This window comes from Convolutriloba macropyga, chromosome 3 (genome assembly GCF_964194025.1).
Source record: "Convolutriloba macropyga chromosome 3, txConMacr16.3, whole genome shotgun sequence".
In the NCBI taxonomy this organism is placed as follows: domain Eukaryota; kingdom Metazoa; phylum Xenacoelomorpha; order Acoela; family Convolutidae; genus Convolutriloba; species Convolutriloba macropyga.
Window position 1 is genome coordinate 46,509,456 of NC_134470.1, and position 17,007 is coordinate 46,526,462.

At 35.1% G+C, this 17,007-nt stretch overlaps 1 protein-coding gene across 8 annotated transcripts in view; it reads right to left on the bottom strand.

The window, feature by feature from the left end:
- The window catches only part of LOC142337092 (uncharacterized), a 31,648-nt gene extending 14,881 nt beyond the window's left edge, over positions 1-16,767 (bottom strand). For 2 of the 8 annotated variants that reach the window (XM_075386167.1, XM_075386164.1), the window contains exons 1-5: positions 16,629-16,767; positions 16,383-16,491; positions 15,579-15,670; positions 7,408-7,594; positions 3,342-3,530 (exon numbers count right to left, since the gene is read on the bottom strand). In XM_075386167.1, coding sequence (XP_075242282.1) covers positions 3,342-3,530; positions 7,408-7,594; positions 15,579-15,670; positions 16,383-16,485 — 571 coding nt within the window. In that variant the 5' untranslated portion in view covers positions 16,486-16,491; positions 16,629-16,767. The remainder of the gene's footprint in view (positions 1-3,341; positions 3,531-7,407; positions 7,595-15,578; positions 15,671-16,382; positions 16,492-16,628) is intronic. The other 6 variants (XM_075386169.1, XM_075386168.1, XM_075386165.1 and 3 more) reach the window with 6 other exon arrangements.
- Between the last annotated feature and the right edge of the window lie 240 nt (positions 16,768-17,007).

Genomic DNA, 17,007 nt, shown 5'->3' on the forward strand with positions numbered 1-17,007 from the left:
ATATATATATTTACTTATATATGTATATATATATATATATATATATACATATATAAGTATATATATATATATATATATATATATATATATATATATATATATATATAAATATATATATATATATATATATATATATATATTTACGGCATTTTATCAAAAAACACTTCTCAAAGCGGAAAAATCAATCACTGATCGAAGCGCAAAATCAAAAAAACTTCCCCCGCTCGGTAAAACTAGTTCACACGGCTATTTCACTCTCTTTCGCTTTTAGGTCAAAGTGCCGTCTGAACGAATGGTACTTCCGGCAAAAAAAAGCCTTAAGAAAGCCAATACTCCTCTTCTAGTGGTAAAAAATATTGCCGGCTGAGAAGCTGAGGCCACTATTAATAATTATAACTGAACTACATAGGATATTTACAAACGAATATTAAATCAGTAACCACGTTCAAGGATGAAATTCGAGCCCATTTAGTCAAACCAGCAACCAGAAAAACATAGCAAGCCAAATCCAGTATTGTATAACATATAACTTTTCATTGCAACGTTTCAAAAACCTGAGAGAATGTTTTTAATAGATTAAGCAAACCTTAGTTCGGAATAAAACCGAAAGAGCTATTAATTCCGATAAACATGGTTGCCTGTTTATCTAAAAGCGATTAACCTTTAATCTAAAAACAATGCATCAAATTGTTTCGAAGCCGTACGCCCTCTCAAAATCGTCGAACCAAGTTGATTGGGACACCCACTTAGCTAGTACTAAACAGTGGAGATTGAAATATAATTCCTAATTGTTCTTAAAAAACAGAATACCAAAAAGACATCGTCTTAATTTTTGACCAGAAAATAATCGTCTTGTGTCGCCCCAGCACAAAAGACAAAGTAAATATTAAAAACCAAACGTTCTAAGATGCGCTCCAGAACAATTATTACTCAACAATCGGACAATATGAGTCAAGTGGAGAATTCTGATCTAAAAAATGATGTTTTTACTCAAAAACAGTTAAAAGGCAAAGTTACTACTGCACGAATCCTGGAGCATTGCAAACTTAAGAACTGACAAGATCATTTCAAACCAAACTCATTTAAGATGCTCTTATCCGGCACAATAAAAAGAATGAACTGGGAAACTGGTACCTGCCTCTATCGTAAAGAGAAAGGTCGACCGACTCCAGGGACCAAAAACTAACAATAGCAATCGCTCAAAAAGTTGACCCTAAGAAGAGGGTCAAAAGATTATTCGGTGGGATTGTTCGAGGCAGTAGACCCTGGGGCTGTAATCGACTCAAGAGCATCAACGTCAAAGCTACTCGAACCGGCTCTAGTTGACGTGAACGTCAGGGACACCAACCTCCACCGAGGAGCTTTTGATCCACGCCATTGATCTAAGAGAGACTATAGGGAACATTAAGACAAAGGCAGAAAAAATTTGAAGATGGCGCATTAACCTCTAATAATTGTATCAAAGTACCCAGTCGGATAACTAGCCAAAAAATGTTTGGCTGTTTGTAGTACATGGCTTTTCCCTTATACAAGCATGGCCTCGCCTGGAAATGTTTGAAATTGAAGAATCGACAATTGTCTTTGAACAAAAAAAAGTATATACTTGTATATGTTCAATCATGTCCATCAAATAATTTCTTTTTTTATAAAAATCAATTCTTTACTCAAGTTTCATTAATGTTCGCTCAACAAATTAATGTTTTTTATCTATTTTTTAAAAGCTCCTACACAGTAGTGCCATTAAATACAAAACAAATAAGATTGTTCTACTTCTTTTCACCACGATTTATTAAACACCCTCAGTCATTTAACCCGCAATTCATTCAGCACGAAATTGGTTTAAAAACGAAATAAATTTTCCATTTCAGCGTCCAAAATAACAACGAGCAAAGCTATAGTTCAAAGCACTTATATGGCACAAAACTACTGACTTTCAAGAGTGCGGCATTGAACAGTGCGCAATGCCTTTGATCGATAAACACTTGATTAGTCTGACCTCTTTTATGTTGCACTTTGATTTGAATCAAAAAATTTCAAAAACCTTTCTTTTTAAAACCTACTATCTGAGCAGGCATAAATGCGCAAATCAAGACAAAACTTGACCACGTTTACCAGTATTTTCAATGAAATTTAGATTCATATTTTTGCTAGCAGGTATGCTGTGCAAGCTTCATATCTAAAATATTGCACAAGTGAGTTCAAATTAGAGGTCCAATTTTAGGGTTGACGCCCGCGATCACATTTTCTAGTGAGTCACATTATGAGGCTTCGACGTAACTCCGTGGTGACGCAAGGAGGGCGCCAACTCAAAAATTTAAAAATGTTTTCAATTTTAATTTAATGCGAAAGTACCTAATTAAACATAAAAATAATTTGAATACACACAAAAAAAACAAACTGGCCATAGCCCTGATAAAATGAATATAAGTTTCATCCCTGTAATTTTCCATCAAGTTCTGCACCTTTCCTTTCAAGTTCTCATACTTTTTCTACTTTGGGTTTTTTGTCCGCATGGATGAGACATTCTAAAAGTTTAGATTTTGCACAGCAGCGTATAGCAGCCCGATAGTATTGCAGCCGGATGGTGTGTTGGTAGGCATTAATTAGGTCAGGTTCTAAATCTTGCAAATCCTTATTGGGCTTAATATGTGGGACAAAGAGTTCTAAGGCATTAAGTAATCGGCTGCACGTTTTTGTTTCGTTTTTTTTGGAAGGATGCAATACAAACAAGCATGAGCAATGCCGAGATTATATACATGAAGGGTGTAAATTGGGTAAAAGGTTTTGATGTGATAATTTAAATGTGTCGTCCGCAAGCCAAAACTTGGAACTTTCGAGAACCGATAACAACTGCTTTTAATTGCCCCACTAGGGACTGGATGAAATAACTACTTGGTTCTATGTTACAGTTTTGTTTTTAACTATTGTATCCTTAGCTTTATTTCGTTGACAATTACGAGCCATGATTTTACAGATGAATCTCGGGATGAAATGACTGAGGCGTAAAAAAGTATATTCACACCTCATTCATTTCACCCCAATATTGATCTCCATTAATCTGACTAAATAGAATTGATTGAAAACTAATTATCATCAATTATAGGAAGCTCAGAATCGGGTTAAAGCAGTATAGTTAAATTATTGTGGGGTTACATGAAATAGAGGTTAAAAAATCGGGGTTAAAATATAGGGGGTTAAAAGAATAGTGGTGAAAAACCGGCCACCAAATATGATAAAGACACTTAAATTGGCCCCAAATCATTTGCATGTTTAGAATGTGTTTTTAAAACAAACTAGTGACATGAACTACGTTTTGAATTAGGAAAAAGACGCCGAGCGACTTGGAACATGTCTTTGATTTGAAGCATGTCCTCCACGATCGTTCGACTCTGGAACTGGACGGTAAATGACAGGCGGGTAGTTGACAGCAGGAACCCGAGGAACAGAGCTTGGATCAAAAGGAGAGTCATCAAGCGGCTCTAATCCAGTCTCTAAGAGTCTCTTTAATGAGCCAGTGTTCCTTGCTTCACCTAATCAAAAACCGGTCCCACAAAAATTAAGCGGAAAAGCAAAACTACCATAAGCGTTTGACTGGAACGAGAGGGGGTCAAGCGATTGGGTGGGGTAGGATTGAGCAAACTAGAACATGCTAACGTAAAAAAGTGAAGGACTCAAAATGTCAATCGAGAAGTCAGAACAAACTGCGCATAAGCAACCTTAGCCACCTCGACATCACGTTGACCGACTTTTTGATAGACACTTTTTTTGAAAAGTCAGATGTGTTGAACTCATTGCGGTCGATGGAACAGCTAAGAAAGTTTAACAGTAGTTCATTGCGCTGGCTAATTAATATAATCAGTTAATAAATTCTATCAGAACATTGTTTCTCAAAAAGAATAAAAGAATAAGTTTTGAAAAACAATTTGTTGTTTAAAAAAGTCAGCTAATTACTTTTCGTGAGAACCTAATTTTTACAAAGGAGCTTCAATTTATCGATTTCAAGTTTTTATTAATAGAGCAAACTAGAACATGCTAAAATCAAAAAATGAAAGACACAAATGTCAATTGAGAGTCCAAAACAAAAGATCAAGAAATTTGAACAAAAACAACAACGGGGAGGCGTAGGGAGGCTAACGGTTTAGGGAGGCTAGTTGTGGCCTAATGAAGATGTGGGGCACAGGGAGAGGGCGGCGCACGGGGATGGGGTGGGTTTATGGTTAGATGTTGGGAAAGTGGGGCAAGTGAGTGGTAGAGGTCAAACTCTAAGACATTTTGATGTCTTCAAAACAGTTTTGGTGAATCGCATCAGTTGTGTCCAGTAAGCCAGAAAGCTCTAAAGACAACTTAATGACCTCTAGAAGTTACCTGTTCATACCGCTTTTAAAGACCGAAAAATCAAAAAAGGTCAGACGAAAAACCAGTCAAGCGAAAAATTGCATAAACAACAATAATATAATAATATAAATCAATTATTAATAATTATTAATATAATAGCTACAAACTGCGTTTGAGAGCAATTATGAAGGATTAGTGATGTGGGTTTCCACAGTGCGTTCAATTAATTCAAATCTACCACCAAAGAATCGTATCTTTACTTATGCATTAAATTTAATTGGGTACCAGCATAATGAAAAGTCCAACAACCATAAGAAAGAATTTTTCTTTTCTAGTTTATTTAGAAAACTAGAGTTGCCAAATACGTTGAATGTAAAAGTCATTTTCTTGTGTATAATGTTAATCCTTTCCGTTAATTGTATTTCAGAACAGAAAATTGCACATAGAAAAATCGATAGATTTGAGACCGGTTGAGAAGAAAAAATATCATTAAAGTACACTGTATTGCAGGTGGGTGTAAATGAAGTTCGCATTCGGACAAAAACTGACCTCTGATTTTTTTAAACATTGCTTTTAAACAACTGGCCTCTCATAAAAAATTTGTTCTAAGTATCAATACAACTCTATTCAACCTGCTTAATGCATAAAATTTATATCAACAAAATTTGCAGAAGTTGGTAAAATAAAATCTGAAGACAGGTAAAAGCAAGAAACGAACTGGAAATTTTTCAAACAATAGCCTTCAATTTGTTCACCAGAACGGCAACTCGCGTGCCTTTATTCAGAAGAAATTGTGTAAATTAAAATGCTGACTGTATTCCTCATTTAAAAAACTGGCAAATTGCATAGCCGGTAATGGAAAATTAATTGATCACAGTAGAAAACAATTAAACTACCCCTTGCGTACTATAATTATTACCTATCAACGACTTGAGAAAAAAGCTGTTTTCATCACTCATATCGCTTCTCAAGAACTAACTCTTGATAACTCGAGCAATAATTTTCATATGTAAAGTTTATTACAAATCTTGCCCATTTTTTTCTCATAAACGTGAAATAGAAAAAAACTTTCTTGTCGTCAAACACCAATACTATCTCTTGAATTTAATCATCAGATGAATGCAAAATGAGCTTAGGTTGATGGAATGTCTCTATTTCTCTATTGCTGTTTGGCATTAAAAATTTTCACCATCTTATATTTTTGCGTGAAAAAAGTTTGGCAATTTTTTTTTGATTTTCCTGCTGTTTTTGTTAATAGAGAATAATTCTAGCAACAAATATGATACAAAAGATTTGAAACAAATTAATTTGCAACTTTGTTTTCGAAAAGATGAGATAAGATACGAATATTTTTAAAACTCCAAACAGCAATGCACACACTGTTTTTCACCTAAATCATCGGCTGATTGTTATTATAATTGCTACAAATGTATCAATTGAGCTTTGTAGGTACAAAATAAAAAAGTGTTAGAAAATTTTAAAAAAATGCTCCACATTTATAACTTAAATAATTGCTTCAAAATGTTGCCTCCGAAATTCAAAATGGAAATGTGGTTTTTTTACTGCAAAAGAAACTACTGCCCATCCTCCTGATTGTTTTGCATCCAAAGAGATATAATAAATGTTCTAAATTTATACAAAGCGATTTAAAAAAGCTGTTTTTATGACAAGAGGTTAGTAATCCTTTTTTTCTTTTAAGTTTATTTTCCCATATGCAATGGAATTGGAAAATCTAAGATGTCTCATAAATAACAGTGTTTTGTTTTGGAGGGTTTTTAATTGTAAGCAGTTTTCTATGTTTCCGCAAAAACGTAGTTTAACAAAAATGTGATAGGATAGTTGTCATGTAAAAATTAAAAATTTGAGGCTTATTTAATTTATTTTTTTGAAAAAAATTCCGCTGTCTTTTTTCTGGTGATTTCACAGGATTCTCAAAAAATAACAAATCTGTTTTTTAATCAAACTGGTCCAAGCTTTTCACCCCTTTTCCTCGTATTTATCGGAGAGTTCTAAAAAAATATTTCTAGATTTTACAAGTAATTTGAAGTTCCTCGAGTTTGAAACGTGAAGCGGCAAAAGTGAAAAATGTTAAGAAGTTTACATCGCACTATTTTCTGGAAAATCAAAATTGAATGCAACCGAATAACGTCGGATGAATTGCTCTCGAACGACCAGTGGGAGTTCTAATCAATTGCAGCCTTCTTCAGTCGGCGTGGAGGTGCCTGAGTGGGACTAAGAAAGTCACTAGGTGGCTTCAAATAACCTCATTAAAGGTTAATATATACCACTATTATGACTTAAAGTGAAATAATGGCAAGAGTTTTGGCGCACTTATCATTTGACTTTTAGTATTAATTTGCCGACAATTGAGTTCAGCTGCTTGATATCGTGAGTGAGAGAGAAATTTTGATCACGCAAAACAAAAGAATGCAAGGGCGTAAAAGTCACTCGAATAGTCAAAAGACGGTCAAATGAAAGTTTTGCATAAAATTGCTTCGAGAGCAATTAAAGCTGTCTCCTCAACTAGCTATTCAGATTTTCTAAGTGATTTCCAGTGATACCACACACACACACACATATATATATATATATATATATATATATATATATATATCTTCAGGAAAGGTATCGATGGGTCCAAATTTGCTTAACAAAAAAGTAATGATGACGTAGAGGTTCCTATCCCCCCAAATAATTTTAAAGTTTTGGAAAAAAGACTTTTGTTTCGAATAATTCCATCATATTTTGTTCCAGAGCATTTGAAAAATTCTCTCTTAAGAATTATTGCATCTTTTCCGTTTGTGCCCCCCCCACTATTTTTACATAATGATTTCCTGTGTAATGACGCGTGCTCTGTAGCGGGGGGGGGGCACATAACGTACTGGGTGACACAAATGGAAAAGATCCGAATTATTGATTACAAGATCCAAGTCGTTACAGCAAATTGTTAGCTCAATAAAAGGAAAAACAAATTTTCTTTAAGTGCACAAAAATTATTTTTCTCAAGTTTAGGTCTCCCCGTGGTATCTTTTTAAAAAACTAAATTAAAAAACTTGCTCTAATTTTCCTAACTTGCAAATTCAGGGTGCGCCATCAGATTCAATTTAGGAGTCTTCATCGGCGGATCTGGCCGGGTATCATAATAAAAATCGTGATCAGCTTCATAATACTGCGCATCGTCATCACTATCTGAATCGGATTCTTCGTTTACACGGAATAGTGAAGAAGGATTCACGGGCTCTGGCATCGGATACATTGTCTTTGGATAGGAACAAGAAATACTGATTCCCAACTGCTCAGATATACAAAAAGCAGATGAAAAACTGTTATCAAATGAAAAATGTTGCATTCTGTTTACATCCCCCCCTCCCTAACCACACCACCAACTAAAAGGACACAAGAAATGTTCGATATGATCAGTTTTCCATGGCCCCCTCTTCACGCACATTCGACGTCTGATTCCGAGTGAATGTCTACTGTATACACTTTTAATTCTCGTAAGGAATCACATAAAAAATCATATGTCAGCACACAATCTTCTGGGAAAGAACGACCCACAAAAAATTACTGTATACGTGATTTTGCGTGTAAATAACGTGAGTTACACAATTTTTCCCTGAAAACCCTGAAAATCAGCTTAAAAACCCGAAATGTTTTGTAATGTAACACAAAAAATCGTGTGTTACTGCATGACAATTTAAATCAAAACTCGTGTAAATCACCATTAAACTCTTAAAGGCCGACCCGAGAGTCATTTTCTCGTTTGTCATTTTTCCTGAAAAATAGTGTGCTGACACGTTATTCATCATGTGATCCCACCCGAGAAATCATATGTTGCAAAATTTGAAATTTAAATCAAGATGTGTTCCGCAATCCCGGAGAACATTTTTCAACTAACCCACCGGGTAATTTCTCCATCTACGACTAACTACTTACTGAAAGTGAAAACAAAAAATCTGACTCGAATCATAATTTCTTAGATAAAGCCAATCAAACTTTCAGCTACCAAATATTTATATTCACATGATATAACTGTAGATATCATCAGTTTATCCTCTCATCTGCAAATAATACAAAAATTGATAAAAGGCTCTTGGAACCAATGCTAACTTTCGCTTTGGACGTTCTTTCTTTTTCTTATTTTCTGAAAGATATTTCGCTAAAGACAACAATTAGTATATTGACAAGACGCTTTGGCATGTGTCCGCAAATGAATGGAGGTGGAAAACAAATTTACACCACAGGGTCATTTGAATTGTCCGAAATTACGTTTACTCTTGGTGCCTTTTTCGAAAACTTTTAAACATTCTAAATAAAAACTCTAATCACTTTTTGTGTAAACGTTCATGAATGTTTTTCTGTTTTGGCACGTTTCTGCAATACTTTTCTGCCTGTCAAGTAAATTTGCATCACATGAGTTGTAATGCAGTTGAAAATGAAAAAAAAGCTGATACAAGCGCAATAATTTAAACCATGTTTCCCAAATTTAAACACACCTGATTTTTCACAAAAAAACTTAACATTCCTTTGACTTCATGACTTTTCATTACTGCAACAAAAAGGTTTAAAATACTACCCGAAACTCTGATGAAAACCAGTAATTTTCCCATCATACCTTGAAAAATTTCTCATAGGAAAAAACAAGGGATGCTATTTGTCAGAGCAAAAATAAGATAGTGCCGTCTAATTTAACGGAATAAAAAAACTTTTTGAATTGATATTACACAAACGTACAGTCAGGTTTCACACTTAGTCAGCAGATTGTTGAAAGTAAGCTGCTAGAAAAACAGATTCTTGATCTTCATTGGCATTACGCCGCAAAGGTATATCCAAATCGTCCATGGCAAATTTGCCAGATCTGCTTATCTCTTCTTCGTTTTTCCTATGTTAATACATTGAAAATACAACAATATTGCGGAAAATAGATAGTTGTGCAAAAAAAGGAAAATTGAAGGGAATTACGCAACCCGTGTTTGCATAAGTGTCCAAATTTTGACCGCAAATTTGCGATACAAGCAGTGTATCCTATTTTTTGTGCGGTATGTTCCTCTTTTTCGCTCGCAAGTTAACTCTATTTCGCACTGAAGGTATTCAATTTTTGCACTGAATGTATCTTTAATCCGCAATTAAGCCTAATGTAATGCGCGTTCTTAATTGACAGGAATTAAGTGACTAAAAAGGGTTAACAGGTTAATTATATACCATATAGGGCTCAAATTTATCACAATGTTTTTATTTGATGTGAGTTGTAGGTCGGGAATTGGAATTGGCATTACCCAAAGCCTTTGTTTGGTGATTTTTCAGAAAATTTGACAAAAAGATTATTTTCTGAAAAATGCCTGTTTCTTTTCAGTGTGATGGAAAAACAAAATAGCATCAGGTGATATTCTTGAACCCCACTATTTGTTCATGATCTTTTAGGCTTCTATTCGTATTCAAGCATCATTTTTTTGAGATTTTTTTGAAATTCGACAATTAACAAAAAATCACCCAGTTTTATTTTTTTCTTTTTTATGCTCTATGGTTGCATTTGCTCTTTCATCAAAAAAATCTGGCCTTTAAGTAAATTTTTCTATTTAAAAAGCTTCGTCCTGTACCAACTTATTAGCTCTTCTTATTTGTCCATAACAAGATAGGATTCGACAGAGGGAAACTTCGGTAAAAATTTACTGTTTTTTTCTTGCTAAATTTTAACTAATGACTGATTTGCAATTGTATTCAGCAAACGAATTGTTAAATTGAGTTTGCTCACTATCTTTGCGTCTATTTACAGGGTTACAGGTGTCTAGATTTTTTTCTTTGAAAAATCCGTCAATTCAGCATCTGTTTTGGATTTCATAAGTGTCTGCATAAGTGTTTGCATAAGTGTCCAAATTTTGGCCGCAAATTTGCGATACAAGCAGTGTATCCTATTTTTTGCGCGGTACGTTCCTCTTTTTCGCTCGCAAGTTAACTCTATTTCGCACTGAAGGTATTCAATTTTTGCACTGAATGTATCTTTAATCCGCAATTAAGCCTAATGTAATGCGCGTTCTTAATTGACAGGAATTAAGTGACTAAAAAGGGTTAACAGGTTAATTATATACCATATAGGGCTCAAATTTATCACAATGTTTTTATTTGATGTGAGTTGTAGGTCGGGAATTGGAATTGGCGTTACCCAAAGCCTTTGTTTGGTGATTTTTCAGAAAATTTGACAAAAAGATTATTCTCTGAAAAATGCCTGTTTCTTTTCAGTGTGATGGAAAAACAAAATAGCATCAGGTGATATTCTTGAACCCCACTATTTGTTCATGATCTTTTAGGCTTCTATTCGTATTCAAGCATCATTATTTTGAGAAGATTTTTTTGAATTTCGACAATTAACAAAAAATCACTTAGTTTCATTTTTTCTTTTTTATGCTCTATGGTTGCATTTGCTCTTTCATCAAAAAAAATCTTGCCTTTAAGTAAATTTTTCTATTTAAAAAGTTTCGTCCTGTACCAACTTATTAGCTCTTTTTATTTGTCCATAACAAGATAGGATTCGACAGAGGGAAACTTCGGTAAAAGTTTATTACTGTTTTTTTTTTTGCGAAATTTTAACTAATGACTGATTTGCAATTGTATTCAGCAAACGAATTGTTAAATTGAGTTTGCTCATTATCTTTGCGTCTATTTACAGGGTTACAGGTGTCTAGATTTTTTTCTCTGAAAAATCCGTCAATTCAGCATCTGTTTTGGATTTCCATTGTTTTTGAAAAAATTCCATTTGTTTCTGAAAAATCCTTCCATTGCTCGGCCGCTTTTTGCATCTATTTACAGGCCTACAAGGGTCTATTAATTCTTGATTCAACATTATTGTGCGTCTTTTTACAGGTTTAAAGGTGTCTATTAAATCTTTGTGTCTATTTACAGGTTTACAGTTGTCTAATAATTTTAAGAGGGCTTGCTCCGTCCTGTTGGTGTGTCTGCTGGAAAGATACTGGAGTGGAAAAGGGTGTATATGACATAGGAAATGACTTCCTTTAAAAAAACAAAAAAAATCCAAGTTCTAAATACATTTTTGTCGCGTCATTAATTCTATCTATAAATTGCTTTTAGAGCTTCAGTCACTTTTGCGTGCTCATTTTATAACACTTTTAATGATTTTTGCATGCTCAAAAAAGCGCGCTTTTAATTACGCGCTCAATTGCGATTTAGAGACAAATTTATTGCATAAAATAGATACTTAAAACGAGCGGAAACGTTCTACAAAAATTGTCACCTATTTTACAAATTTAAAGTATCTCAATTTCGCAAAAACGGCGTAACCCATTTTGCGAAAAATAAGATACAAAGGTTGTCCCCTAATTTCTTTCATTTTGTGTATATATTTTTCGAGGGATTCTTACTATGGCGGAAATTTTGGGACATACCTCTGCGTTGTAATGGAAATTGAAAAACAAAGCGTAAAGATAGATTGCCAACCTTTATTTTCTAGACTTCTAAGGATTAAGTTCCGGGTGTAATTGTGATCTAATGTTAAGGCTCTAAGCTTTAGGGGCATCTTCATTAAAATTGGATATTACAGATGAACAGCTCAAAACTCTAATCTTAATGAAATATAGAATTCAATTTTTTGACACCGCTTAGAGGCACTCTATTGATCTTCATATAGTAAATGGTTTTGAAATTTAAACTTCATTAATTGATTAAAGAAGTTATTTTTAGTGTAATCAGCTGAAACGTTCTCCCTTACTTGACCCAAAATCTGACGAGTAAACGAGTAACTGTTTTTAAATCGTACCAATTAAAAGAATTTCCTAAGTGTCACAAAAAAACGCAACGCACACAAATTCAAATACGTACCAGTAGAAGTTACCAAAACATAAAAAAACATAGCCGGTAGAATACCGGAAACGACTCGAATCGTCGTGCAAAATAATCTCTACCCTGACTTGGACAAACTTGGACAAAATCAGAATATCGAAAAAAGCACTAGAAATAACGAAAATAGTAGACCAATATAACATAAAAAGCGTTAAAAAGTTTTTCAGTTCAGGGGTGTGGGTAGGTGCTGCTGGTGGTGGTGGGGGGAGGGGGATTGGTAGCTGGGGGCAGGTAGGTGGTGGTGGAGGTGTAGGTAGGTGGGGTGGGGGGTAGGTACGTTGCGGGGGGGGGGGTAGGTAGGTACGAGGGGGGGGGGGGGTAGGTAGGTAGGTAGGTAGGTACGAGGGAGGGGGGGGGGGGGGGGTAGGTACGTTGGGGTTGGGGGGTAGGTACGTGGGGGGGGGTTAGGTACGTGGGGGGGGGGTTAGGTACGGGGGGGTAGTTTTTTTTGGGGGGGGGGGTAAGTACGTGGGGGATGGGGGGTAGTTTTGTTTTTTTTTGGGGGGGGGGGACGGGGTAGGTAGCTAAATGGGATCAAATTTTCTCAAATTGACCTCTTCACCTTGAATTACAGACTGTTACTAAGCTATTGTTAAAATCCAATGTTCGAAAACAGAAGTCAACAATCAAAAACGGAGGTAAAAGCTCGAATAGAAAGAAGTCAAAATTCAAGTCATGAACAAACTTGCTTTCTGCTGAAAAAAAACCTGTAGAATATCAATACTCCTCTTCGAGTCGTAAAAACATAACGGAAGACTCCGGTATCGAATCAAGGCAAAACTTGTCCTGAGCTGCATGCAAACACATGTGAACTTAAACTATTTTCTTTTCCAATTTATACTGGTCAACCTGAAAAAGTGGTGGATTAAAATAAGGTTTAAAAAACATGAGAATTTTCTTCTATGTAAACTCATGTTGGGATTCCTTAAAATGATAAATCCAGCTAACCGGGAAGCGGTTTATATCATGAAGAATCAATGACAAACAGAATGACAGAAAAAAAAATGTTGAGACATGCAAAGATGACCAAAAAAGAAAACAAACGGGCAAAAGATACGAAAGATCGAAATCTTCACACCAATTTCTGGCGAACAATCTACGTCTAACAACTGTTCAAGATAAATTTGATATTTAGATATTGTTCATTTTTATGTATTGTTTCTATGTGAAACATATAGGTGTATCAAACAACCGGTTGTCTTTTCGTAGTAATGATTCCAATGGAATACCTCTAATTAGGCAAATGAATACAAAACATTATCCTGACTGGCTCAACAAAAAGGGAGAAAGCTTCAAAATAGTTTTTGATAAGCAATTTGAAAGTGTTACCGATCAAATCAAAATTTGGCCATTTCCATCAGAGGCAACACTTGTAACCAAAAATTTCCCGTTGACTGCTGATGTTTTGAAACAGAACACGAAACCGCTAAAAAAAAGCGCCTAAAACCACAAAACAGCAAAAAAATGCCCAACAATGCTCAAAATTGCATAAAGTCTCTGTACTCCAAATGATGTATATTTATGTGTTAATGGATTTGCAAAGAACCATTTAAGTTAAAACTAACAAACTGTATTGAAGTTCATGCGCGTGTAAAAACTCCATAAACAGCGAAAGTGTTTTTCATATCTACTTTTCTCGCTTTCTTTCAAAATAATGGATGAACTTAATTTCTTTATTCGTCTGATTTTCAATAGAGAGATTTCCCTAAACGCCTGTTTTCATTTGTGGAACTGACTTTTACATCCCGTTTCAGTGATAATTCACCAATTAAACAGATACGATCCCCATAACTTCTCTTCCAGTCGTAGGCCGAAACTACGGTGAGATTAATGGTAGCCTCCTTTCACTTCGCGGCTATGAAAAGCAGCATTTTTCACCATCTATATATTACAATAGTGGTCTTGCCTACCTATAAACTTGAGATAATAAAGGAAGGTATCTTTTAAAAATTGGACTATTGCTTTGGATTCCGTAAGCACCAAGGTTGAGGTGCCAGACGGAAACCGGTAAGTCCAGACCGTCTCAGACGGAAGGTGTCCATGTCCAGACCGTCCAAATGGGAAGATCTTAAGTCTAGACTTTTGAGCGTTCACCAGTTTTTTTGCGTTCATGCCCAGACTTTAGTGCGTTTCTCATACTTTCGTGCGTTCATATCCAGAATTTCGAGTGTTTACCAGACTTTTGTGCGTTCATATTCAGACTTTCGTGCGGTTACCAGACTGTCGTGCGTTCACCAGATTTTGTGCTTTCAGCAGACTTTTGTGAGTTCGTGTATAGAATTTCGTGCGTTCATCGAACTTTCGTTCCTTAACAAGATTCCGTGCGTTCCTGTTCAAACTTCTCTGCGTTCAGAGTCAGCCAAACTGCAAAAACACATAACTTGAAAACTTGAAATTAGCTTAACATATTCATTTTGTATGTGCATCCTCAAAATCTTTAACTGAATAATAAGTTTTCAAAAACTTTGCCTAAACTTTAAAAAAAGCGTTGCAAAATAGTCTTTTGCTAAGTATCATAAACTCTGGGCTGTAGGGCATCAATTGTTTTTTTTTGTCAAATGCAGCTACAGTTTATAACATCAGAAGTATAAGTTTTTAACGCAATGAAAAAGACTGAGAGCAATTATTGTCGCAGTCGTCACTTTGCTATTTATTTTGAACTCAAGTGTGTTTCGGCCTTCAGCAAAAAAGGCTGCCACTTGAGTGGGTACTCTGATGTAGGAGTGCTATAAGTCCTTTGATGGATTTTAGTTTTTTATCACGACAGAAAAAAATAGTTTGATCATGTCCAGACTTTCATGCGTTCATGTCCAGACTTTCACTCGTTCTTGTTCAGACTTTCGTGTTTTTTTTTCGATGTTTCAGGATTGTGTAATTCTGAAACGCACGACGTCCCCATCGTGCGTTTATCTTTGATCTGAACATACTTGATTCCGTCCGGAACCTCAACCTGGGCAGCATCAAATTGAACCTACCATGAAATCTGTGCAACTTACTTACTGCCTCGATAATTTTAATCAAGATTTTGCATTGTGACTCAACAATTGAGCAAATTGAACAAATGGGATTCAATATAATTCTCCTAAGAGAAAATTGACCAAATTCTATCTGTTTTTTTTTCTGTACGTATGGGTGTTAAACTGAAATCGCTCAAACTTCTGATGAATATGCGTCGATTGATTAAAAGTCAGATTATGCTTCGATTGATTAAAAGTAAAAAAAAACAAATAAACAAAGTTATGTCGAAATTGGCTTCTAAAACAGGCAGTTTACCATGTAAAACTGCATTATATGCGTTATTAATATTGTCAACAAGTGTATTGGTATTCACTTGGTACTTATTTTATTTTGGTTTTTATGAATTTGGTTGGAATCAATTAGAAATTGTCCACATTTCCGGGTCCAGGTGTATGAAAGGGTTCCAACGGTTGGCGATACCAGTTTACAACAACGACTCCATCACTGGACTTGAGTTGAATTGGATCTGGAAATCATCGAAAAACTCGGAATATACTCTGCTGATAAACCTCAATTTGTTCACTTGAAAATGAGCAGCTAATCGTTTCTCCTACCACGTAAAACTAGTATAGCCCTGTATTTATGTTCGTTATATTAGCTTCATAACAAAAATCTTTTTCATAGCAAAAACCAAAAACTCAAGTATATTGTTTCCTGGGTGTCTCAACTCGTGAGACGTATATATTGGTTTCCCAAGTAATTATAGTGATTATTTTGCAATAGAACCTTACACTATTTTTACAAAAAAAAATAAAAAGCAAACCAAAACGTTCGATGCCGCACAAGAAATCTATCTGATGTGAGAGGAAAGACTCTGTTGTTTATAACTACCCGAACACCATTTCCAATAACAGAAACCATTATGCCCTGGTCAAGGAATCACCTCAACTATTAACAATACCCGAAAAAAAGCGGTTAAACAGACCATATGGGAGACCTTAAAATATTTCAAAGTATTCAATGTCTCACTTTTTGTGTTTGTGTACGTGGATACAGCAGGATTCAGTACTGAATCGTGGATTTACTATTGAAACATACTGATTCAGTAATGAAAGTATATGACACTCGGGTCCGGGATCTCATACTTAAATTGCCGCAGCCACTGTTTTCACCCCGGGAAATTGCCTACGACTTTTGCTCTATGTTTCTAATATCATTCGAAAAATATCATAATTTCCCAATTTTTCCTTTTGGCATTTGTTCTTGTTGTCTTGTTTGTTTCCGTTGTTGTTTCCGCTGTTGCTTGCTCTTTGGTTTTTCTGCGCGTTTCTGTTTCTCCATTTTTTTCTGTTATTTGATGGGATCTATTCTGTTTTGGTCCCCCAGCCTCTTTTATGCCTCCACCACATGACAACATAAAAGACACTTGGTTCCCCAGTGTCTTATGTCATATATTACGTTAATATGTTAAAAAATAATATTACGATAATATGTAAAATTTATATGTCCGCTAAGAGGGGGAGGGAGAACAGAATAGATCTCTTTGTTCTTTGTTTCTATTTTATTTTTTCTCTTCTATTTTTGTTTTTCGATTATCTGCGGGATAGCTAACTTCTATAGAATGAAAATTTAAAATTATAGGTCAATCATTGATTCTCTTCTTTAATTGTTGACCGCTTATGTACAAGGTGTATTAGAGAACCCAAGGTACAATTTCATGGGTCGCTAAAACTTCGAGGCAGAGAGTTTAGTTTGAAAAATTGAATTATTTGCGTAAAAGGTATAAGCCCGCTAAGCTGGGGGCGGCCAAAACAGTATAGATCCGATTGAATTTAAGACGTAAAGAGGTAAAGGTCTATGTTT